This window comes from Aedes aegypti, chromosome 3, assembly GCF_002204515.2.
Source record: "Aedes aegypti strain LVP_AGWG chromosome 3, AaegL5.0 Primary Assembly, whole genome shotgun sequence".
In the NCBI taxonomy this organism is placed as follows: domain Eukaryota; kingdom Metazoa; phylum Arthropoda; class Insecta; order Diptera; family Culicidae; genus Aedes; species Aedes aegypti.
This window is the reverse complement of record NC_035109.1, coordinates 327264781-327292430: the sequence shown is the minus strand read 5'-3', so window position 1 is coordinate 327292430 and position 27650 is coordinate 327264781. Positions and strand designations below refer to the sequence as shown.

General features: G+C 38.1%; 1 protein-coding gene across 1 annotated transcript in view; it reads left to right on the top strand.

The window, feature by feature from the left end:
• The window catches only part of LOC5569794 (patched domain-containing protein 3), a 324648-nt gene that overhangs the window by 183259 nt on the left and 113739 nt on the right, over positions 1-27650 (top strand). The window contains exon 4 of the mRNA XM_021848595.1: positions 21684-21898. Within this exon, the coding sequence (XP_021704287.1) occupies positions 21684-21898 (215 nt within the window). The remainder of the gene's footprint in view (positions 1-21683; positions 21899-27650) is intronic.

The following is a 27650-nucleotide window of genomic DNA, read 5'->3' as shown; positions in this document are numbered from 1 at the left end:
CCTTCAGAGGTGTTGTTATCGCCCATGGTAATTGGAGCGGCATGCAAGATCGATGCACGCTTTACGCGTACTGCTGTGCTATCCGGTTGGCCGGAATCCAGCTGGTTGGTGCACTTGAAAATCGATACAACTAATGGTCTCGGTTTTCCAGCCCAGGCGTTGGCTACCAGTTCGGATCCGTATCCGATATCACGTGCTCGTACAATTACCGTGCAAATTGCTTGATTTTACACATGATCGTGAACAAGGGTTCTGTTTTTTTTGTCGGATGCACCGAAGAAAATAATTCACCACAGTGTTTTATTTTCGCTGTCCTCGTGGTCAAAATAGGATAGCTCCGTCGATTTTATCATTGAAGTTTGTTCAGAAAAGTGTCATGATTTGTGAAAGCGCTCCTTGTGGCATTAACCCCTCTACCGGCAGCTTAATTTTTTCCCGCAAAATTCACATTCAAATCGTTATAACTTTTTTGTTTTTCAATATTTTTGCACCATTTTTTCACAAGCTCTCAAAAAACTCTTCTAATTTTAGGATCTGTGTCGATATTGATCATTGGTCATCTGGTTTTTAAGATATTCCAAAATTCCGGGGGACCAACCCGTAACTAGAACCCCCCGTTAATTTCTCAGGATATTCACTCTTCGAAACAATACATTAATGAGAGTATGTTGTGAAAAAATGAAGCAATTTCGTGCAGCCGTCTTTAAGTAATGACCATTTAAGTTTCTGGAACTACGCTGGCCAAATAAAGATCTTAAAAACTTCAAAAAACATCATATCGTAATTTTCAGATATCTCCTAGAATACTGAACCGATTTGTATGATTTTTTCAGAGAAGCTCCTTATTACCTGGCATTATATAGTCCATATTTCACTTTTTTGATAAATTGATCAAAAACAAAATGGCCGCCAAAGACATTTTACATGTAAAATGTCGGTCCCCCAAGGAACATCGGAATAACTTCAAAACCAGATCACCAATAATGAATATCGACACGGATTCCTAAACTAGAAGAGTTGTTTGAGAACTTGTGAAAAAATGGTGCAAAAATATTGAAAAACAAAGAAGTTATAACGATTTGAATTTGAATTTTACGGTAAAAAATTAAGCTGCCGGTAGAGGGGTTAATGACTAGGTGATGAAACGTGAGAAAAGAAGGTTGCTCTAATAATTATTCCTTTATTTTTTTGGGCGAGGAGATTTCGACTGATGTGGGTGAATTGGAGCTACTAGTTTCGGCGCTGCAGTCTTGGGTAATCAAAACGACTGTTTTAGATTTTTCCCGACGTTTCGACTCTAATCCGAGTCTTCTTCAGGGGAGACTGTAATTGGGCTTGATTAGTGGTAGGATTACATAGATTTTAAGTGACTTACATTCTGTTTAGTCGTATTTCGTAAGGTGTAACATAAAACTGTCGGTGTCAAGTTTGGGGAAATACATCGGCTGTGAAAACGTATTTTAACATTATTTTGCATTTGGGATTGGCTTAATTTTTAACCTACATTATTCTATTAAGTGAACTGTAGCTTGTGTTTTTTCAAAGTTTCACTTAATATTGCCACTACTTTGCACTGCACTTGTGAAGGCGGTAACGGTTGGTTCAAAGATGGTGGGTTGATTGATTAGTTTCAGGTTTGAAACATTTCACCCATAAATTTTAGAATGGCTGCGTACGTTGTGTTTAACCCTTCTATGTCTGTTCGGTGATTAACTGTATTTGGTGTGTTCACTATGTGACACATTTCTAGGAATGTTAATGTATTTGTATTTCTACTACTATCCAACACTGTTGTACGATTCAGATCAAAACGATGGTCTAGATCTATGCAGTGTTGGATGAGTGCTGTTTTTTCTTTTAGTGTTATTATTTCCATATCTGTCTTGGTGTATCCTAAATCTGTCAACCTGTTTAGCTCATTGAGGTGTGTTTTGTGTCCATACAATCTTGTTTGCAGTCTATTTTGCGTCATACCTATGTAACAATGTTGACAGTTGTTGCAAGGTATTTTGTACACTATTTTGCTTCTGTCTAGTTTGTTTACGGGGTCTTTTACTAGTGTGTGGAATTTGTTGATGGTTTTGATTTGTTTGCATGCTATAACAATATTATTGTAATCATTACTGAGGATACGGACGATACGTTCTGAGAGGCCTGCTACATATGGGATGGATCTGTACATACGATTTTCCTGATTGTTTGTTGTTGCTGGATTTTCATCTATTGCTGGGTTGTGTTGAGGTCTGATGTCTGGATCTGAAGGAACTGAAGTGTTTGGGAGGGAAATTTGTTGTGGATTTTCTTGGGATGTTGTCGTTTGATCAGTTGATAGCAGAGAAGTTGGTGGAGAATTATCTGGCGTCTGGATAGATGGTGGTGTTCCTGGATGGTTGAAGTTTTGTCTTTCAGGAAATGAATTGGAAATTGTTGTTGTTGGATTGGAAACCATATTCGTCATTGGGTGAATTGATGCGGTTGGTATTTCAGTGATGGTGGCTGATTCTATCCTTGTCTGCTGGTTGTTGGCTTGAGTGATGTAGCGGTGGAATAATCTGTTTATTAATGTCCTGGGGTAGTTGTTGTTTGCTAGGTGCTTTTGAATGATTTCCTTCTTTGCAGCGATGCTTAATGCAGTGGACAAAGCGCAGACTCGGTGGATGAAGTTCTTAGCTACGTTGACCTTGTATTTTGTTAAGTGGAAGGAGTGCCAGTTTAGCATCCTTCCTGATGCAATTGATTTTGTGAACCATTGAGTTTGGAGGGTTTGATCTTGGTTTCTAATTACTGTCATATCAAGATAGGGCAATTTTCCATCTTCTTCTGTTTCGATTGTGAACTGTAATCTCTCTTCGTGTCTGTTGAACTCATCCAAAACCGATTCTTTGGCATCCGATGGGATGGCTATGAATATATCGTCCACATACTTTTTAAGTATGGGTACTGGGAATGGAAGAGACGACATAGCTTTATCTATGACAGAGTCTAGTGCAACATCCGCTAAGATGGGAGAGAGGGGGGAACCCATCGCTGTTCCAAAAGTTTGTTTGAAGTGTTTTCCCTCGAATCTGAAATAGCTTGCATCCATGCATAGATCTAGGATTTCTATGAACAGATCGAGGTTAATTTCAGTGTTAATCTCGGACCACCTTTGGATGATGTTAATATGGCTGCTTGGGCACGTCAGGAGTTAATCATCAATATTAACCTCCTTTTCCCGAGCAACCTAGATAGCCGCGTAGTGTCGGTAGCGGTTGCTTCAACTGGCTAAGAATTAACACTACGGACTGCCTGTTCCGGTGGTAAAAGTCCACCTCACAGGTGACCCCTAATTTATGGTGTGATGCGTACCGTGCCTAAGAATGAATGGTTAGGGGGGTCTAAATAAAACCTAACCGCAAACGGAGCCTGTGGGGTACCAGGGCGCCCTCCACAGTATTGAGTCCTTCCTGTGCTACCCGGAGCAATGGTGCAGGTGACCTTGTGTTTCTCCGAGATAATCGGCTGCCCTTCTTCAGTCTCTATCTTGAGGCTTAATAAGGGTGGGATTATGAATATGTTGACATTTAATTTAAATTATCACCTATATGGATTCGCATTATGCGTTTTACACAGTGTATTCTGTGCTCTTTCGCCTTTAGCGACTTTAAATAGATACCGATCTGGTTTTTTCGTTGCTGGTCTTTTTCGTGCTGAGATTGCAAAAAGCTTAATCCTGCCTAGTTTGGGTAGTGGCTACGGTTAGGTTAGCTCAGATCAATCTTCAGCATAAAAGAACAGCAACGATCAATCTTTGCAGACTCATGCAAAATGGTGCAGCCCAAGTGGCGCTAGTTCAAGAACCCTACTTTCGTAGAGGGAACTTCTATCTAGCTAACCTTGTGGACCCAGTTTTTGCTACTTTTAGCAAGCTTGAAATGGCAAACTCGCGCTCCATGCCCCGCGCATGCGTGCTCGTTAATAAAGCAATCGTTGCTACACTCATTTCTGAGTTAACTACCAGAGATGTATGTGCTGTCACAATCGATGTTTCTGTTGGTGACCTCAACAGGAAATACGTCTATTGTTCGGTATATTTACCACATGATGAACCATCCCCAACGGATGACTTCAAACGAGTTGTCGTACACTGCGTAACAAAAGGCCTTCCGCTGATTGTGGGCAGTGATGCCAATGCTCATCACATCATCTGGGGCAGCTCGGATATCAATTTGAGAGGCTCCAGTCTGATGGAATACTTAAGTAGTACAGACCTTGGATTACTTAACATAGGCAATCGCCCAACCTTCATGGTTTCTAATAGAGAAGAAGTGTTAGACATAACGCTCTGCTCGAATAGAATCAGTCACGAGTTGACGAATTGGCATGTATCAGATGAGGAATCATTATCTGATCATCGCTACATCTTCTTTGAACATTCAAATGTAACTGCGCAGACTTTGCGTTTTAGGAATCCCCGGTCAACAAACTGGGAACTCTACATTGAATTGGTTGCGACCAAATTTCATGGATATTCTCCGTCCATTGAAAATCCAAGTGATCTGGATGATGCCGTTGATACTACAACATTCTACATTATGGAAGCTTTTGAAGAAGCATGTCCTCTGCGGTCTGTAAAGACTACAAGAGGGACCCCATGGTGGAATTCCGATCTGACTAGACTCAGGAAACAATGTAGAAGGAGTTGGAACAGACGCCGTTCAGCTGGATCAGAGTCGTTCAAGTCAGCTCGCAAGGCTTACAAGAAGGCTCTTCGTTCTGCTGAACGATCCGGCTGGAAAAACCTTTGTACAAATGTTTCCAGTTTGAGTGAAGTCAGTCGGTTGAACAAAATTCTTGCAAAATCTAAGGATTTCCAAGTGAACGAAATTCGCTTACCTAATGGTGACTTTACTTCTTCCGATGAAGAAGTTTTAGAATGTTTATTCAATACACACTTCCCCGGATGTGTGGACATAGCATCTACGGATGAACCAAATGTCTTTTCATGTAGTTACGAGTCTCTGGCCTCAGCTCGCACTATCGTAACTACTGAATCGATTCAATGGGCACTTAATAGTTTTGCTCCTTTCAAATCTCCAGGAGCGGATGGGATTTATCCTGTTCTGCTCCAAAAGGGATTTGAGTCTATCAAACATGTTTTGAAAAAGCTACTTGTAAGCAGTTTTGCTACCGGGTACATTCCCAAATCCTGGCGTGATATTACTGTAAAGTTTATCCCAAAAGGAGGACGTGCGTCGTATGAGGAAGCGAAGATTTTTAGACCAATCAGTCTGACCTCTTTTCTTCTGAAATGTCTGGAACGCATTATCGATCATCACATCCGTGATGTTTATTTGGCAAACATGCCTCTTCATGTGAATCAACATGCTTACCAATCTGGAAAGTCCACTGTGACTCTTTTACACAAAGTTGTATACGATATCGAGAAAGCATTCGCTCAGAAGCAATCGTGCTTGGGTGTTTTCTTGGATATTGAGGGTGCCTTTGATAACGTGTCTTTCGATGCCATATTGGAAGCCGCACGAAATCATGGGCTACCTACAATGATTACCAATTGGATTCATCAAATGCTCAAAAACCGACATCTCTTCTCGACATTGCGTCAAGCAGCGATTCGAAAATTGAGTGTTTGCGGATGCCCCCAAGGGGGAGTCTTATCACCACTTTTGTGGAATCTCGTAGCAGATACGCTATTGAGGCAACTCAATAATAGCGGTTTTCCAACATATGGATTTGCCGACGACTATCTAGCTCTGATAGTTGGTATGTGCATAAGCACCCTATTCGACCTGATGCAAAGTGCTCTTCAGGTAGTCGAGAGTTGGTGTCGCCAATATGGCCTTTCGGTTAACCCGAATAAAACACCTATCGTTCTTTTTACGGAAAGGCGAAACCGCGATGGAATTCGACCTTTACGTCTTTTTGGCACTGAGATTAATGTGACTGATCAAGTAAAGTATGTCGGAGTCATTCTAGATTCCAAACTTTTATGGACAGCTCACATTGATTTCAGAGTCAAAAAAGCTTGTATGGCCTTCGGTCAATGCCGGCGAACCTTTGGTAAAAGTTGGGGCCTCAAACCCAAATATATCAAATGGATTTACACAACAGTTGTTCGACCAATATTGGCATATGGATGTCTTGTGTGGTGGCAAAAGGGCGAAGTGAGAACAATCCAATCAAAATTGGGCCATCTCCAAAGGATGTGCTTGATGGCGATGTCTGGTGCGTTCTCTACAACTCCCACAGCAGCGCTCGAGGCCCTTTTCGACGTTGCGCCACTACACATATATCCTAAACAAGAAGCACTTTCTTGCTCTTACCGTTTATGGGTACTGGATCTACTGGAGAAAAATCCAGTGAATCGTAGATCTACACACACTTCGTTGTTTCCACTTTTGGTGAATTGGGACAAAATTGTCCTTGCTCCAAGTGATCTCATAATTGCTTGTAACTTTCCTTACAGGACATTTACCACACAATTCCCTTCACGGGAAGAGTGGACGTCTGGCTATTTGGAAAGAAGTATATCAAACAATATAGTATGTTACACTGATGGCTCCCTTCTTGAAGGTAGAGCTGGTGCAGGAATATATTCTCGTGAGCTAAGGCTGAATCAGTTTTACTCACTTGGTAGAAACTGCACCGTTTTTCAGGCGGAAATATTTGCTCTTCTGTGTAAAGTGCAATCAGCACTTCAACAGCGCGTAATGGGTAAAGTCATATACTTCTGTTCAGATAGTCAGGCTGCTATAAAGGCTCTCGCTTCGGCCAACTCAAGGTCGAAGCTTGTTATCGCATGTCGAACTCAAATTGAGGAACTGAATTCAGTCAACTCTGTAAACCTTGTATGGGTACCTGGCCATTCTTCCATCGCTGGAAATGAATTGGCTGATGAGCTAGCTCGCGATGGAGCATCGCATGACTTCATTGGCCCTGAGCCGGCTATTCCAATTTCGAAGTGCTGGGTGAAGCTTCAGATAAACTCTTGGGCGGCAACTCAGCACAAGCAATATTGGAATAGTTTGGAGTCGTGTCGTCAAACAAAATTGTATATTACTGAGCCATCTCCAAAGGTGGCGAAGTATTTAACAAATCTGTCAAAGCAGAATTGCAGTCTCTTGGTCAGAGCGTTGACAGGCCACTGCCGACTCAACTATCACATGGCAAATATTCAGCGTGCTGACTCATTTGTGTGTGATAGTTGTGACTCCGATTATGGAACTTCGTATCACCTGATATGTAACTGTCCAGTTTTTGCGCAAATGCGATTCCAATTACTTGGTAAACACTTATTAAGTGAAACTGAATACAGAAGCCTGAATCTTCAGGACATCCTGTTATTCTTAACCCGCTGTGGTAATGAGCTATAGGCTCTCTTTACGCTCATGCGTTTTGCAGTGCCCTTTTTAGGGCGCTGTTCGAACCCATTGTGGTATGGAGCTACATGCTCTCATTTCGCTTATGCGATCTTCCCTCTTCAAGGGACCCCACTCCTATTTCCTCCCATCTTTCCCTTCCCTTTCCTCTCCCATCGGGTAGATGATGAAATAGGCTCAAATATGGCGATGGCACAAATCTCCCAACTGGTGGGGAACGTGCCTTTGGAGCCGGCCTTCTGATACCTGATACCTTTGGATGATGTTTTTGCGCACTAGCTCTCGGGGAACATTGGTGAAGAGTGATACAACATCTAAGGAGGCGATAATGTATCCTTCTGGTAGTTGTGCTAGTTGAACCTCTTCGAAGAATGCGAACGAGCTGATGATGTTGTATTTGCTTTTTAATGATGTTTGCAATATTTGCGCTACGAATTTGGACAGCATGTATGTGGGAGCGGTCATGTTGGGGATTACGGGTCGAAGGGGGGTCGACCCGTAATCCCCAACATGACCGCTCCCACATACATGCTGTCCAAATTCGTAGCGCAAATATTGCAAACATCATTAAAAAGCAAATACAACATCATCAGCTCGTTCGCATTCTTCGAAGAGGTTCAACTAGCACAACTACCAGAAGGATACATTATCGCCTCCTTAGATGTTGTATCACTTTTCACCAATGTTCCCCGAGAGCTAGTGCGCAAAAACATCATCCAAAGGTGGTCCGAGATTAACACTGAAATTAACCTCGATCTGTTCATAGAAATCCTAGATCTATGCATGGATGCAAGCTATTTCAGATTCGAGGGAAAACACTTCAAACAAACTTGTGGAACAGCGATGGGTTCCCCCCTCTCTCCCATCTTAGCGGATGTTGCACTAGACTCTGTCATAGATAAAGCTATGTCGTCTCTTCCATTCCCAGTACCCATACTTAAAAAGTATGTGGACGATATATTCATAGCCATCCCATCGGATGCCAAAGAATCGGTTTTGGATGAGTTCAACAGACACGAAGAGAGATTACAGTTCACAATCGAAACAGAAGAAGATGGAAAATTGCCCTATCTTGATATGACAGTAATTAGAAACCAAGATCAAACCCTCCAAACTCAATGGTTCACAAAATCAATTGCATCAGGAAGGATGCTAAACTGGCACTCCTTCCACTTAACAAAATACAAGGTCAACGTAGCTAAGACATTCATCCACCGAGTCTGCGCTTTGTCCACTGCATTAAGCATCGCTGCAAAGAAGGAAATCATTCAAAAGCACCTAGCAAACAACAACTACCCCAGGACATTAATAAACAGATTATTCCACCGCTACATCACTCAAGCCAACAACCAGCAGACAAGGATAGAATCAGCCACCATCACTGAAATACCAACCGCATCAATTCACCCAATGACGAATATGGTTTCCAATCCAACAACAACAATTTCCAATTCATTTCCTGAAAGACAAAACTTCAACCATCCAGGAACACCACCATCTATCCAGACGCCAGATAATTCTCCACCAACTTCTCTGCTATCAACTGATCAAACGACAACATCCCAAGAAAATCCACAACAAATTTCCCTCCCAAACACTTCAGTTCCTTCAGATCCAGACATCAGACCTCAACACAACCCAGCAATAGATGAAAATCCAGCAACAACAAACAATCAGGAAAATCGTATGTACAGATCCATCCCATATGTAGCAGGCCTCTCAGAACGTATCGTCCGTATCCTCAGTAATGATTACAATAATATTGTTATAGCATGCAAACAAATCAAAACCATCAACAAATTCCACACACTAGTAAAAGACCCCGTAAACAAACTAGACAGAAGCAAAATAGTGTACAAAATACCTTGCAACAACTGTCAACATTGTTACATAGGTATGACGCAAAATAGACTGCAAACAAGATTGTATGGACACAAAACACACCTCAATAAGCTAAACAGGTTGACAGATTTAGGATACACCAAGACAGATATGGAAATAATAACACTAAAAGAAAAAACAGCACTCATCCAACACTGCATAGATCTAGACCATCGTTTTGATCTGAATCGTACAACAGTGTTGGATAGTAGTAGAAATACAAATACATTAACATTCCTAGAAATGTGTCACATAGTGAACACACCAAATACAGTTAATCACCGAACAGACATAGAAGGGTTAAACACAACGTACGCAGCCATTCTAAAATTTATGGGTGAAATGTTTCAAACCTGAAACTAATCAATCAGCCCACCATCTTTGAACCAACCGTTACCGCCTTCACAAGTGCAGTGCAAAGTAGTGGCAATATTAAGTGAAACTTTGAAAAAACACAAGCTACAGTTCACTTAATAGAATAATGTAGGTTAAAAATTAAGCCAATCCCAAATGCAAAATAATGTTAAAATACGTTTTCACAGCCGATGTATTTCCCCAAACTTGACACCGACAGTTTTATGTTACACCTTACGAAATACGACTAAACAGAATGTAAGTCACTTAAAATCTATGTAATCCTACCACTAATCAAGCCCAATTACAGTCTCCCCTGAAGAAGACTCGGATTAGAGTCGAAACGTCGGGAAAAATCTAAAACAGTCGTTTTGATTACCCAAGACTGCAGCGCCGAAACTAGTAGCTCCAATTTATTTTTTTGTTTTGTATTTCAGCTATGTGCAAAGTTATTTGCATATCAAAATTATAGATTTTTGTTGAACTTATATTTAAACAGTAAACTGAAGATAATTGTTTTTAGGAGATGCCAAATTTCAATATAAAAACCATTCAATCTCTCCCAAAGAAAAGCTTTTAGTGTGCCGTCTAGATATTATAGCAAATAAGGTATGCCGCAGATACTAATGCTTCGTTAAGGTGAAACAGTTTTGAATCAACTTCTAAGATTGCACTAAAACTTCAAAGGTACAAATTTCGCAAAGAAAGCATCCAACAACCGTGCACTTTTTATTTTGGCTTTGTGCACCAGCAGAAAGCTTAAAATAAGAAGATCAGAAATGTTTGCCAACTATTTCTCCAGTTTTGTGCCTTTGAAATCGTGAGTAGGGGCACAAGTCGGCCATTGTGCCGGCCATCTTTGGATTCTGAGATGTTTCACCTTAACTTGAGTGGAATGTCTATTGATCTTTTTTTTAATATTTAGAGTAGGCTCCAACTAGTAATAAAAAGCGGATCGGCTAACGTCGAGCTTCACAAATTTCCGAGCTTAGATTTGCGATGAAAATCGCAAAATCTCACAGAAAATTACTTAAGCAGTTGTTTCAATTGAAAACGGACGTCAGCACACATTTAAAATTAAAAGTTTCATACAAATGTAAATGATTTCTGTAAAATATTTCAATCACATTCTGTAAAATGTTTCACTTTTTAAATTGCCAATCTAGAAACGACAAATTTGGTTGTTGTTATATTTTTCAAATAATTTTGATTGGAAAATTTTGTCGATTTCTTGATCATAATTTATCGAACTATTTGTTACACAATAAGGTACAACAGGGCCAGGTTAAACAGCCAGTTTTCATGGTATTGCCTGATATTGGGCGGTATGAATAAAAATGTAGTAAAGTTGAGTTTACTACATTATCGGTAGTAAACGCTATGTGTGGAACATGTTTGTGTCATTTCTCCTTCTACACCTTTCGAACAACGCGTTGCTATGAATAAAGGCAGCATTTACTACAAAGCTACTGGTAGTTAGCTTCAGAGGTTGCAACTCATGCTTTGAGATTGGTGAAATGAATGGAATAATTAAAATTTGAGTAAATAGGTATCATGGGAAAACGATGTCAGCTTTGATATTTCGAAAGGTATTTAGTGTTCTTTTGAGTACTTACACAGTTTTTAACTGAGAACTTTCAATGTCAATTGACCATTTTGCATGTGAATATCGGATGGCAAATACGAAGATACTCATTACGATAATTATGTTCAATCTGGCATTACGATAATTATGTTGTTTCTTAGGAATTCTCGGATGTCGGATGGATTTCATCTAATTATAAAGTAATTCTTAATTTTATGTAAGAATTCTGACATCATAGATTCTCTTATTTTCTTTGGAATTCTGGAATACCTATAGTTATTCTGGGTTTCCGTTAGGAATTCTAGATTTGTTATAACAATTCTGGGATTCTGTAAGCCATTCTGGGATTCTTAAGGGAATATTGTAAATCCGGTATTTGATCTGGCTATTAATCTTTTGAAATTATTTAAGACGGTTTTTCTGTAAAAAAAAACTCTGAGATTTCAGTGAGATTCCTGTAAACTCTTGTAAACTTTAGATCCCTTTGACTTCCAGTTCCGTTGGGATTTCAGAGTAAATATTCAATTATAGTATAAACCATTGAGTGTCTGAAGTAAAAATGTAAAAAAAAAAATCCTTAATTCAACCACTATTGTGAGAATTTATTTTTATTTTTAAGAATTGTTACCAGGAAACCTACCAAATAAGAATACCACAGAAATACTAACAATCCCATTTCCATCATCGGAGTTCAACATGCTGTGTTTTTTTTTAATTCACAGAAGAAGCTCAAAATTCTACCGCTATTTCATCAAATTCTCAGTACTGGAATCTTGAAAATGTTAGGAACTTTATAATGTCACAATTGCTGTAATCTCAAGATTTCTTCATAGGATACAGATTTCTAGCTAAAATTCCAAAATTCTCAGAAAAATCCTTGTTGTCAAATCATTATAAAACTCACATGCACATAAAGGGATCGATTATCGCAAATTTACACTTCAATTCGTGTGAAGTTACTTTGAATTTCTGTTCATGATCGATTACGCGATGCACAGCGGGAATGTAATAATATTCATATTTTCACATGATTTGTCATGTGAGTAAGCGACAAATTTGGCATATATGCATGATTTTTATTGATTTTAAGTGTCACTCTGAATGGAATTTTCTTAACGTGCAGCATCACTTTGCACTCTGTATAGAATTTTCTTAACGTGCAACATCAGTCACTGCTCATGTTCGAAAGGTTTTTTATTCATACCAAAAGTGTAGTAAACATTGTGGATTTTGTTTTTGATTAGGCGGCATCCATTTATTACGTAACGCTAAAATTGGAAATTTTCGACCCCCTCCCCCTCCTCCGTAACGCTTTTTGTATGGAAATTTTTAAAATTTTGTATGAGTTGTAACGCTAGAGCCTACCCCCTCCAATTTCATGAAATATAATGTAAAAGAAAGATTTTCAGTGAGGTGCTCCACGTAATAATTAGTTTTTAAAAAGTGCTCCACGAGCCAATAGGTCTGAAAGTATTTGTTTAAAAGGTCACATTTTTTTGGTGGAATTAAAAAAATGTGTGAAAAAGTCTAAGATTGTTTTTCTGTGATTCAAGTGAAATTTCTGGTCGAATTGTTAAAAAATTGTGAAATTATGTAAGAATTGTCAGAGAAAAATTGAAGAAATTTATGAAGCAATCTTTAAAAGATTTTTGGAGGAGTTCTCATAAATATCGAAACACAGATTTTTTATGAGTATCCAGGGTCTCATAAAAAATCTGCATTTCATGATTAACAGTGAAATAATAAAACGGATTTTTGGAGATATCATTTAAAAGGTTTAATTAAGTTATCCTTGGCAAAATTGCAAGACAACTAATAGCAGCAACTTCTAAAGGAATATCTTAAGAGATTACTACAGACAAACATGAATTAATTTAACAAGGAAAAACAATGAACATAATCGAAATAATTCAGCATTACTTAATATGAATTCTGGATTTTATTGTTGAACGAATTAAAATTCCCTCTTCTTTTATGAAGTTTTGTTTTTGAAGAATATGTATTAGAAATAAAAACTTTTTTATATTTTTTTAATTAAAAAATCCATCAGGATTCAACAGATTATTTTTTACTATCTATATTTAAATGTGAAGTCAAAAGTAACTATCTCGGAGATGGGATTCAATTCCAGGTCCTAGGCGTGAGAGGTAGGTATGTGTTCTAACCACTAAACCAGGTTCCCCACAGATAAATTTTAGGAGTAGTCCTGTGAGAAACTCTCTTAGGAACTTATGAATGAACTTCTGGAAGTATTCCTAAAGGAGCCTAACATCCTTTGGCTCCTTCGGTAGTCTTTCCAGACTCTTCCAAGGGTCTAGGATCATTCACGAATCCTTTCAGGATTCTTTTGGACTTCTTTCGGAATCCTTTAGGACTCCTACCGGGATCCTTTAGGATTGCTTCTGGGATCCTTCAGGACTCCTTCCGTGTTCGTTTAGGACTACTTCCGGGATTTTTCGGGACTCCTCCTGGGATCTTTTAGGACTCCTTCCTGGATCCTACAGGACTTTTTCCTGAATATTTTAGAACTCCTTCCGGATCCTTTAGGACTCCTTATGGGATCTTTTAGGACTGCTTCCGAGATTATTTAAGACTCATTCCGGGATCCTTTAGGACTCCATCCGGGATCTTTTAGGACTTCTTCCGGGAACCTTCAGGACTCATTTCAGGATTCTTTAGGACTCCTTCCTGGATTGTTTAGGACTCCTTCCGGGATTCCTTAGGATCCTTTCCGGGACCTTTAGAACTCCTTCCGGAATCTGTAAGAACTCCTTCCGGGATCCTTAAGGACTCCTTACGGGATCCTTTGTGACCTTCGAGACCATGTGGTTAGCGGCGTCAGTCGTTTAAGCGTATTGTATGTGCCACGAAGCGTGGGTTCGATTCCCGCTCCAAGTCGCTGGTAACTTTTCGTCAAACGAAATATTTATCACTGGGCTACTGGGTGTGTCGTGTTGTTCGTTGACCAATTTTCGTGATTGTTCAGTCTGTGCAGCCTTTGGCTAAAGATGGTGTAAATTGTCTTTTCAAGGATTCTTTATTTTAATAATATTCTAAAGTTCTTAAAAATTCCTTCTGAAATCTCTCCAGCATCCTTTGGGAGTCTTTCTGAAATCCTTGGGGAATCCCCAAAATTCTTCATTAATACTTGCGGGATTTTTTCGAAAACTTTTCGGATTCCTTCGGTTATCTAGATGACAATATTAAAGCAGATAGGATATACTTTTATGCTCTGGTTCCGTATTGCCAATTATCCCTTGTCGCCTTTTTTTTTTAAATTGAAAAAGCTCATTAGTTTACAATGCCACATTTACAACAAAACACTCATTAGAGTAAAGTGGGGCAAAAGTTCAAGTGGGGTAAGAGTTTCTTTTTAAGATTTCTAGCTCGATTCAAAACAATATCATGGTGGTTCGAATTTTATTCAAGTAAGAGACTTTCACTCCAAATATCATAAAAATTGATTGAGATTTGGAAAAGTTATACACTGATAGGCAAAATAAAGTGCCCACCTCACCAGTTTTCGAATTTCTCTCATTGATTTGGTTCAAATTAAAATTAACACATTTAAATCTTTTTTGATATTTTATTTTTGATATTCTTTTAAAGTTGCACTTACGAAATTTTGATAAAAAAAAGAATTTCACTCAAAGAAAAAGAAAATCAATTTGTATTGAAAAATAAATAGTGACAAAATAAAGTGCCCACTTCCTTCTTGGCCCCAGAAAAGATGATTTAAGAAAAATAAAAAGCAATTTAATAGTTAATGTGTTCTTCTTTGACCTTAAGGACTTGCTGGAGGCGCTTCGGCATGCTTTTCACCAGGTTTTGTAGGTGTTGTGGTTCTAGTTCATCCCAGGCGCGCTCCAAGGCTTCAAAATAATTATTTTTGTTGGTAACACCAGTTTTGTCAACCCTGGCATCGAGAATCGCCCACAAATTCTCGATGGGGTTGAGGTCTGAGCTTTGTGAAGGCCATTCCAGCGGTTTAATCCGACAAGACCGGAAGAAAGACTTGGTCTTCTTGGCAGTATGCTTCGGGTCGTTGTTCTAGAGAAATATGAATTTCTCTTCAAGGCCCGTCTGGATCAGCGAAACCCCCAGATTTTCCCGCAAGATGTTGATGTAGGAATCTGCCGTCATTATTCCGTCGATTTTCACGAGGCTTCCTACTACACTCCATGAAAAACACCCCCAGACCAGCACATTTCCTCCTCCATGCTTCACCGTTCCTTGGATGTGGCGCTCTGCACCACACACGAGCCCACCGCTTTCCGTTAAACAGCTCGAGCTTCAGTCAAAACATGAATTTTATTTAAGTTATTACTTTTGCTGAACAATAATGTCAAAGTAACTTGTATGTTCGGGCGAAATGAATATGGCCTTCAAAAATGTATTAAAAATTAATGAAACATTTTTTTTCTGTCTTTATTAACGAGATTTTTAGCCTTGGCCTAGTTCAACTCGGGACCAACGGCTTTTTCCTTTCCGAAGCACTGTGTTGGATTTTGTAGATTTCATGCGCTTTTTGAATTGCGCCCAAACCTTCGATTTTAGCGATATAGTTTGTTCGAAGAAGTTTTTAGGTATAATAAAGCGCATCTTCTGATGCAAAAAGTTTTGTTATCAATCCACCTAGTGAGATAGAAAAACTATGTTTTCAAAACATTAAGATAGGCATATGGTGTCTTCGGCAAAGTTGTAGAATTGGCAATCAGAAACAACTATGTCGATGACATGATTTTTCTATCTCTTATACTTTTTGAAGTATAATATATTTTTAACATTTTTCTTCCACAAAGTTGTAGATATCTTAAAACGCGTGTTTTTGCTGAACATTGCACCTCTTTATCTCTTAAAGTAAAGTAATTATCGGTAGAAATCGTTTCAATAAGGCTTATTTGTTTAATAGTAAGAGCCCATGAAAATGTACGCTTATAGACAAATGTTTTTATCTACTGCCCAAAGGAAAGATATGGTACTTTCATGGTTTGCAAGAGTTATCTGCGCCTTTTTGCGACGAAGACAGTTATAAAGGCCTAAACTACCCCTTGATAAAAAAGTAATTCACCAATAACTTTGTTACTTCAAAAGGTAGCGTGATGACATGTTCAGCAAAAACTACAAACAACTTTGTAGAAAACACAAAAAAATGTCAAAACTCTTGGAAAAAAGTTATGATAAAAATTTTGATTTTTAGGGGCCACTCACATGCAACGGCATATAGCTTAGCTTTAGCTTAGAGCTTAGACTGACTACACATATCAATGGTTGCTATTCCGTGATTGACAAAAGTCAGTGAATATGCACAAAGAATCAACAAGAAGTTCGGCTGGGATTGGCCATAATCTTCTTTAGTGTGCAAAATTCAGTGCCTCTATTTATACATGGTCAATAACGGCGCCGGTCACGTCTTTGCAGTCAGGTGGGATTGAGGGGAGGAATGTTAGTGTGTAACCTTTGCTATTTGGATCGTGTTTGCCTCTGCATCTCCACAAAGGTTACTGGGAGGGATGGTTGTTAATGGGGAGGATCGTTGGGTCACAGGATTTACTTTGATAAGCGATTAGACCATGATAAACGATTATTAGTGAGATATAAACATACTTAAGAGTATAATATTTTCAATTGACATGAAAAAATTTCAAATATGAGAAAATAATGTCGTTACTTGAAGTGACGAACCATTCAAAGTTTGTTAAACAAATAGCTAAAAGCAACATTCCTACAGCTGTTAGGATATTTTACTCAAATTGAAAAAAAAATCGATTTGCTTGACCATCACATAATATTCTTATGCCGACATTTACAGTGGTGAACCATTCAATGTCTTTTGAATAAAATTAAAGTTTTGCAAGTCTACACTTCTAGCACAGACAAACAGACCACAGGGATTTTATATAAAAATTATAAAACAAAAAAATTATGAATAAGATTTCTCGGGCTTTCTCGACGCACTGCCTGGCAGAAAAAAAAAACCACTCACATACAACGGCATATATCTCAAAAAGTATAAGAGATAGAAAAATCATGTCTTCGACAAAGTTGTTTCAAATTGCCAATTTTGCATCTGAATATGCGCTTTAATATACCAAGAAACTTTTTCGATCAAACTATATCGCTAAAATCAAGTCAAGTCAAATCAAGTCTTCAGTGTAACCTTTACGTCTTAAGTGACTATCTCGGGGATGGGATTCGATCCCAGGAACTCTGCGTGAGAGGCGTGAATTTTAACCACTACACCAGGCTCGTCCCCTCAACGAACGTTTATTTGAGTAGATAATCTTAACACTTTGAGCGACACTTTTTCATACTTTTTCCATATGGAACAGTTTATGGGCAGGAAAGTGGTAATTATGGTCAAGCTCAGGTGGATTTATTTTAAAAAAATATTCATTCAAACACCTACTGTTTATACTGTTCAGAATTTGAATCAAGGTATTTGAAACATGTTCAGTATTTTAATTAAAATGTTGATCAAATCTTTTGCATTACAATGATAGTCAAAAATTATTATTATTAATTATTATTTACAATAATTATTATCAATATACTAGATAAATTCAGAAGTGTGAGAAACACAAATTCTTACAATTCACGATTGAATTTTTTCACGCCACTCAGCATTCAAAAAATCATGTATGAGTTGGTTCATCTGTTTGATTCATTGTCTCCTATTTCCATAGTTTACTCACACAAAGCAATGATTGCGTGTTAGTATAGTAGAATTATAGTAATCCTTTATAACGTGAACACCAACGAATTTTGACGGGCTTTATGGCTGAACAATTTTTGACGACACGAGTGTGATTGAGTGATTTTGCACGAAAAACTAAAGCATGATATTTTCGAAGCAGATCTCTAATGAGTTTGCTCTCGCGGGAGAGCTCATTGATTGAAATTTGAGTGTGAGTCTGTCGACATTGAATAGATTACAATTGAACGAAAAAAAATGACGATTTTTTTTAATATCTACTGTTTCTTGACCATTAGAAGCTCTAAGTCTTCCAGTGTTCGGAATATTTTCACTTTTAGAATCATCATGTCGTTTATGCTAAAAGATGGGTTTTTTGAAATTAAGACAATTTTCTGAACAAACTTTTATAGGAGAATCGACGGTTGAGGAGCTACTCTATTTCGACCATGAAATCAGTGAATAAAATAACACTGTGCACTCGGCAGAGTTTCCTCCCTGCTTGCAGGCGGAGTAAGTAATTCAAGTCGACAGCTGACATTTCTCGTTGCTTTGCCAAACATACGGAATGAGCCACGGTTTTTCTTAAACAGAAAAACGAGGTCAATGTACAAGATGACTGCGGCGACGGTGGCGTGGTCGCGACAATGAGAACAAGGTGATAAGCTGATGAACACGTGAATGCACATGCAGAAATCCTGTTTGCATCTGTAGGGGAACTAGGTATAAAATGCGCCGTCGGGGTAAAATGCGACACCACAGTTTTCCCAAGATTAATGGTATTTGAGTCAAATTCGATCATTTAATATGGTGGCTCTATCAATTTGAATGCCTCTTATGGAAAAAAAAATCCCAATTTGAACATCAAAAATTAAAAAAAAAATTCAAAAACGATTTTGGCATTATTTGGAATAAATTAAGTGGGACTAAATGCGTCAACACAGTTAAAATTGGATCTATCCTCAGAAGGCGCATATTACCCCGTCTGCCCTTACAGCGGGACATCGATTCGTCGATCGATGGTCACCGCCCGATGATTGCCGAGGTACCAGAGTCGCGCCTCTGGGCAAGGTGAAATGGCTCTCACTGTTTTCTTTCGATTGAAATTGCAGCAACGCCTTTTGTCCGATCCGAGCTTATAGTCCTCTCGCGAGAGGTGTCCAATGATGGGTGTCAATACACAAAACAGCTTTCAATGCTGCGGTCCGGGGCCGGTAAATATGTATAAACTGTGTGCATATTATGGTTCACTTGTTTGATTGATGAGTGGTGCAATGTCAGGCAGCGAGGAATATTTGCAAAAGCTGTTTTCGAAACTTGATGAAAATGCTCATGTCTGACAATTTGTAAAAGATTGGAAAAGGTCAACCGAACAACGGCAAGTGAAAGTGGTGGCGAAGTTTCAATGGCATTCACTGATGGATTGTGTAAGGAAGGCGTAATCATTGATTCATTGATTCATTATAGTACATCACTCACAAGGGATTCGATGTGGGCCTGATTTATAAATACAAATAATAAAAAAAAACTAAATACAATTAGACTGCCCGAGCAGAAGCGAAGTTCTGACCATCAAATCGAGATATTGATTTGATTGACATAAGAGATTAAAGATCTGAAGATAATATGTAAATTTTATTCTTTGAACTTTGAAGCCATATCAAAATTTGATGTTTGCAGATCAAAAGAATAGCTCGCTGATATTGAATAGATCTTACAAAAGCTAAATATGATATGCTAATGAAGTTCTAGGAGTAAATTTTAGATATCATTTTCAGATCTTTTATCTCTTATATATATCAAGTTAATATCACTTTTAGATGTCCATATCAAAATTAGCTATTGCTGAGCTTTTTTTACCTGCTCGGGTGTCGTATGAAATTCAGTGTGTTCGTTCAATTCATGTTAAAAGTACGAAAAGATATTCCACATTTTCTAATTGAACATATTTTTTAATATTAGTCTTACCCAAGACAGAAACTTCTCCAAAAATAATTTAAAGAATCAAAACGATCTCTACGGTATTCATTTAAATTACCCTGCCAGGGATTGATTCTGTTTTTTTTTTTTCTAGAACATTCCCAAGAACCGCTTCAGAGTGTGGCAACTTCAAAACTAGAATGTGTTAAACTATTTCGAATTGTGATGCGCTTAGTAATCATGAACTGTTGAGAAACGCTGAGGAAATGTATGGAAGGCGTCAAGATTTTGACACGCTGATATCAAGAGTAAAATTGATTCCACGCCCCAATATGCGTACCATATAGGTATCATTTTCAGATTTCAAGATAGCACTGATCCGTTTCTCATAGAACCAACCCATTATTAGTAATTATGAGAGATTCCTATAATAGGCGCTCAAGATCAACATCCAGATTGTCCAGGAATCTTCCAGTTCTTAGCTGGTAGATATAATTAGTAAATCACATACGTACATTGAAATTGAGATCGAGATAAGGATTGTGCGAATATTAATAATTATATAAACGCATTCCATCCTTTCAATTGTTCCTGTCGTGTTATTTGTGAACAGCCGTAATCAGTAAATGTGATGTTTTTTACATAACATACATTGTGTTTCAACTGAATTTTGTTCTTCTTTGCCTTCCTTAAACAACGCATTTTTTTTTATTGACAATCCTCGGTAATCATGTTGAAAAAAGGCAGAAGATGCAATTTAAATGACCATCGATCCGTTGCAGTACACGTTGTAAATAGCCCAAATGAGGTAATAATTTTGCTTTCGAAAAAAATCGATCACCGAACATTTAGACTCGCAATGAACAAATTTTGCAAAATCCAATTACTCTCTGAATAACTCACGTGTATCGTCGGCCCGTCGCGCCATGCTTCCAATCGAGTTCACCGAGCTTTAAACCGATGATCCTTGAAACACGAAAATCGATTTGTTCGCACACATGAGAAGCACACCATATCGATCGCACTCGGTTGAACGAACGAAACAAAAACTGACTAATTTACTTACTTTTCCGAGCTGCAAGCAAATCTAACCGCACGCTCTCAAACACCAGTTGCACAGTAGCACGCTTTCATGCAAAAGTGGGGCAAAACCTTAAAGTGCCTCATATCGACTAAAAACAATAATTAATCAACTTTAAACTTTAAGTTTTTTTGAAAATGAATGTAAAAATTTCAGTGTAGCTTTGCTTTATATACAAAAAAAGGCAAAAAAAAGTATCTTAAAACTTCAATTTTTGAGGTTTTATCCACCTATGCACCACCATGCATAGATGATCGATGATCGATTGGTTGAAGTGAAGCGCATTCACCGTCTGTTGAACGTTGTGACCATGATCATCATCAGCTGCTACTGCTGATCGCCTCTCATCAATTTGCAGTGGCAGTGGCACAGATAGTCAGTACCTTGCCCACGTGGAATTGCTTTGCGTCAGGTAACCCACCTCCCCTACAGTTGTAAAGGTACACAGCCTAATTAGTGCTGTAGATTCGCAAAAAAAAAATGCGATCATATGTAATGGGTACCTAATGAAGATGCTCTTGCTTGTTTTATTGCACGTTTCGTGCTAAGATCTACCGCAGCAATAAACCTACTCAAGTGCCTCTTTAGCGCTCCTCGGCTTAGCCTACACCTCTAGCCCACAATGTTATATCGATATGATTTGCATACACGCTGGTTGCATGATGTTTTACCGGTTACTTAACACAGATCGGGAGCAATGACATCTTCTATTGATACGAATTCTTTGAATTGCTCATGCATACTAAACCCGTTCTTCCATCTTCTATTCAATCCTATAAACCAATCTAGGTCGCTTCGGTCGAGTGATTGTTATCTCCAAGGATGAGGACAAAAATCTGCTGCGGACAGAAGTGTGGGAGGAGCTTCGGCTGCTCGATGGGATCATCCAGAATGCCACCGTCCACTACGATGGCGATACGTTCACCTACAAGGAGACGTGTGCCCGATGGGAGGGTGAGTGTTTCACCAACGACATCCTGAACCTGGATCAGATCATCGGAGAGGTAAGTTTCGAATGTTTAAGGTATTAAGTGTTCCATAGCAAGATAGAATGCCACCGTAGAACTTCTTTTTGCTCTAATCAATTTTCAATAACAAACTATTCTTGCATTTGACGAAAGCCAAATAAATTTCGTCAGTGACTCTCAGAGAATCTATGACAAAAGGTCGAAGGACAAAAGGTCGAATGACAAAAGGTCGAATGACAGAAGGTCGAATGGACAAAAGGTCGAAGGGACAAAAGGTCGAATGGACAAAATGTCGAATGGACAAAAGGTCGAATGGACAAAAGGTCGAATGACAAAAAAGGTCGAATGGACAAAAGGTCGAATGGACAACAATTTAGGAAGAACCAAATGCTATACTCTTTAGATAAAAAAGCAAGTTATCACAAGCGCTACAGCTAAAACAGACGCGAAGAAAACTTGCATATTTTCAGAAAGACCATACTGAGGGAGGTTCAATTTCAGCTGGACAACGATCTTTTCGGGGTCAAATTGTGTTAGACTTTTCAGGGCGTAGTGCATCCAGAGTTACTGTGTACGTGCTGTAGCCTTATGTGCAAGAGCCACATTCCTTTCATGCTCACTCGTGCACTGTACATTTTGAGACCTATGTTGGTGTTCTTCGCTTTTTTAGGGTAATTTCTCAATGCGTCTCATGCGCATCGTCACTCGCGTTGTTCAAAAACAGTACAATAATAGATGTAAAGACAAAATTTTGAAACGAGAATCGAGATTGGAGCTTCCGGATCGCGCGTCTTCGACCGTATCATGTAGACCATCTAGACACTTGCATTATAAGGTGAAAATAGCTGTAGAGACTCTTCGTTACCGTGCAGTTGTTTTACAACTTGGATACCGATGGCGAGCGTAGCACCGAGCAGCGCATGCGTTGAATCTCCCCTAGCGCGCGCTTCCAGAATTTTTGTGAACCTAGCGCAACACACTACGATTCTGATGCGTTGAAAAGCGGTTTGGACTCGTTAGTTCATTTATGATCTCCTGGTAATTATGTAACTCTAAGTGCATCGAGGCATGCACACTCTATGTGCTATGTGTTGGGATGCCGAGTGCTGGAATGCACTGCGTCTGTCATTCAGATTATACTGGAATTATAGCATCTATGGCGTGCCGCCATGAGTTGACTGCAGAGCAGAGGGTTCGCTCTGCGGAGGCTGGTTCCCTGTAACATTGTTCAAGGCGGCTAGGAGAAGCAGTTTGCCTAGGCTTTTTCTGCTGCATATGTTAAAGTGCCCTCTGAAATAGAGTCCAAGAGTAATGTGTGTGTTTCTGTAAACCTCCATTCAGAGCATGGGTAGATTTCAGATCGTCGGTGGTGCGACATCACACCTGCATTCCTTGAACGATCATCTTCTAATAAAAATCATGATGCACAAATTCAAAAATGATCAAATTATCAGAAAAGCTCTCAGTAAATGCTAGTGTATCTGAGAAGCAAACTCTACCCTAGTTGGGACCTAATTCCAGAAAAAAGATGATTATTTTTCCCTGATGCTAATTTAAATCAGACGAAACCAACAGTCAGATAACACTCTAATGCATAGCCCTAAAACAGCAAAACTTCAAAAGAAGGAAAATCCTTTGTTAGAAATGCAATTGAAATGCTCATAAACACTGTTAAGCAATAAGAACAGCCGATATTTATAAGAAGGCAACATTTCATTTGAAAAAAAAAAACAGGCAAGATGTAAAAGTGAAATCTATGAAGAACAGTCGATGTATAAAAGAAGGAATAATCGTCGATACAAGTGTCTACAACAGTAAAAAATCACTATAATGTATAACTCCAAAAGAACAGCCAATGTTTCAAAGAAGGACAAATCTCTATTGAAAATGTATCAAATAAAAAGCTAATAATAATTACTTTATGCTTTGAAGTATCAAAATAATAACAACTGACATTCAGAAAATAAATCTTTTGTTTGGAAATAATATTAATACAAATTATTGCTTCAAACGATAGTTCTGAAGAACAGCTTTCGTTTAAAAGAAAGAAAAACTTCAGATGAGAAGGGAGTAATTTGTGATTAAAATGTTAGCAACTGAGTGTACGATAATCCTTTCAACGGTACAATTTGGACCTTTCGTCCATTCGACCTTTTGTCCATTCGACCTTTTGTCCATTCGACCTTTTTTTCCATTCGACCTTTTGTCCATTCGACCTTTTGTCCATTCGACCTTTTGTCCATTCGACCTTTTGTCCCTTCGACCTTTTGTCCCTTCGACCTTTTGTCCATTCGACCTTTTGTCCTTCGACCTTTTGTCATTCGACCTTCTGTCCTTCGACCTTTTGTCCTACAACCCTCTCAGATCTCCACTAATCCATTATTATTTCCTGGACAACTGTGGAGATGCAGAGGCATACCCAATCTTTACCGTGCTTTCCGGCATGCAAACCATCGGAATACATTTTTAATCTGAACATCTAGTCACCCTAGAATCGTGCTTCTGGTTACCTCTTTCACTGTTTTGTTTAGGTTCTGCGTTCCATTCCACAACCATTCATTTCACTCCACTCCGTTCCATGAGCTAAAAAACGTTTGAACCATTTTTAATCTGAACGATGTGCAAATTAGCGAGGCACAAATTAAAAAGTGTTTAGATTGAATGTAGTCAAACCAACGGGGGTACCCGGTAATAACAATGGTTATCTAAATATCTATTCTTCCCTTTCCTGGTGATGATCAGAACGTGACCGGCGCCATTGAATATCTGTGTAACTTCGATAGTTCAGGTCAATCACAAAGTAGGTTACGAATGGTACGGTTTTTATGCTTATGAGTTACCGGGTACCCCAGTTGATTTAACCACATTTAACCTGAACACTTTTTAAATTGTACCCCGGTTAATTTGCAAATCGTTCAGATTGAAATGGTTCAAATGTAATTTGGCTCATGGAACGGAGTAAAGAGAAATGAAACGGAACGGAATCAAAACAAAACAGTGAAAGAGGTAACAAGCACGATTCTTGAATTAAAAATGAATCCCGATAGTTTGCATGTAGTACCGTTCGAATTAGCGGGGGTGCACGGTACTCTATAACTGCAAATTAACCATCAAACTTCATGGAATTTCGTCAAGTCCATTGATGATTGGATTGCAATATTTGTAAATCCAACAAATACTTTTTTCAAAAAAAAATCCTTCAGTTATTAATAAATCTTCGAGAATCTATGATAAAAGGTCGAAAGACAAAATGTCGAAAAGTCAGAAGACCGAAAGATAAAAGTTCGAAAGGACAAAAGTTCGAAAGGACAAAAGATCGAAGAGCAAAATAGAAGGGACAAAAGGTCGAAAAACTTATTTTAAAGAAGAAGAAATTTCCGACCTCCCACCTTTTGTCCTTTCGTACTTTTCGTTTGTAAACCGATCAAATGGTACAGTAATAAAATTGGTTTTCATTTATTTTTTAGATGCTTTTTTTTTAGATTCTTCAAGGGATGGGTAGATTCTCACAAAAAAATCGTTTCAACACTTCTTTGCGAATATATTTAGGTCAAATCCACGAGGTTTTAATCCAGAGATTTTTAAAAATTCCTGTCATCTATGATTTTTTCCAAAGTTTTAAAAGAAACTTTTACAGAGACGCGTTGATATCAAAGATTTGCATGACATATACCCAGTAATATCATCATGAAATTCTTCTGAGATATTGTTGCCTGAAGCTTCGTTAGCAAGCAATTCATTTGTAGATTTTCTCCGGGGCTTCTTAACATATTTCCTCCAGGAATTCATGCTAGAATGTTTTCTGTTCACTGAATTCCCATAAAAATAGGTCCAATTTTTCGTGAATCTGTAATAAATGAATATTGGATGACACGCATTACATTATTCATACTTGGATTCTGAAAGGAATTTCTCAATCATATCTTGGAAGATATTTATAGAAAATTATTCAGAAATACTTCCAGTAGTTATTCTATATATTAAATTTTCATCAGAAATTCATTCAGAGACACTCCAAGAAGTCTACCATCCTTCGACATATTCCATTTTTTTAAATTTTCTTGTTTTTTAAGTACTCTTAGATTATAAACTTCAAAAGTTTTCCTGGCATTTCTTCAAGTATCATTTTAGGGAACCGTACAGGTATTCCTTTAGATGCTTTTAAAAAAATTCTCCAATTTTTTCAACTAGGATTTCTTGAAAATCTTTCCAATAATTCTTCGGAAAACTAATCCAAAAACTTTTCTAGAGATGCGTATGTACAGTTTTGTTCAGATTAATAGTAGTGAAAGCCGATTGCCATACAAAATGCGTAACTTTGTTATGCTGTAACTTTATTTCCCTATGAGCAATTGGCATGAAATTTTGGCAGAGAACTACAAATATCCTCAATTTTATTATCACTAAATATGGAATCAGAGGATTCGAATATATTAATAAGAGGACAAAATATGATTTTTTTTTTTTCAAAGTGCCGGGTAAAAAGTTAAGCAATCACCTGGTGCTTAATAGAAGTGTTAATTAATCAAAAATCTGTTTCTAAATTTTACTTTACACTTCGTTTCAACAGTTTCCATCCAAGCTATGAAAGTATTAACAAACCATTTTTTTTTTTCTAAAATAGTTGTTGAACAGAAAATTACTAAAGTAAAACTACTATTATTTTGAGCGATATCACCTGGTGTTTAAATTTTTAATCAGTACTGTGAAACATTTCTAATTTTGTAATAATGAAACTGAGGATATTTGTATTTCTCTGCCAAAATTTTATGACGGTTGCTAATAGGGACACAATGTTACAGCATGCCAAAGTTGAGCATTTTGTGTAAAAAATAGCTTTCACTACTATATTCTGAACACAACAGTAAATTTTCAAGAATATATCCCAACGGAATCTCTTAGCCTTTCTCAATATTTTGGTAACGTCCGCAACCATGCTGAAGGTGTCTGGGTTCGATTTCCGGTCGGACAATAGGCACAGGTCCGGACATAGAACATCATCGTACACATGATATACGAATGCAGAAATGGCAACTTTGAGAAGAAAGCTCTCAGTGTATAAATGTGGAAGTGCTCATTGAACTGAGAAGCAGGCTCTGTTATAGTGGATAACTAATTCCAAGAACAAGAAAATTGTCTAGAGGCACTCTGTGAAAAAAAAACTGGAAGAATTGGTTCTGTATAATGGAGGAAACTCTTGATAAGTTTGAAGATGCTCCATAGGAATTAATTGAGGAATCTAATGGAATTGTGTGATAATAGTTAGATATATCTTTGGAAAATTTTCTACATGGATCTTCGAGAAAATCCCTTGAGAAAATTCTACTATTAATTTGAAATATTCCAAAACAACTTCAATGACAAATTTCCCCTTAACTTCATCTCTAAGATTTCATGAAGTGTTTCCTCATACCGTAAAGTGCTTCTGAGAAGAACCCTTGTTTCTAGGGGAATTTCGGGAGATAATTTATGGACAATGACAACGAAGATTATGGTCACGATGGCCATCGTTAATAGTCTTAGAGGTTTATGGACAAAAGGTCGAAAGACAAAAGGTCGAAAGGACAAAAGGTCGAAAATGATTTGCTTGGTGGGAATTTTTTCCTTCTTTGAGAACATATTTTCGACCTTTTGTCCCTTCATTTTTTGTTCTTCGACCTTTTGTCCGTTCGACCTTTTGTCTTTCGACCTTTTGTCCTTTCAACCTTTTGTCTATCGACCTTTTGTCATAGATTCACAACTTTCAGAAAATCTTCGAATCCATTTTATTGTGAATTCTTCAAGAAGA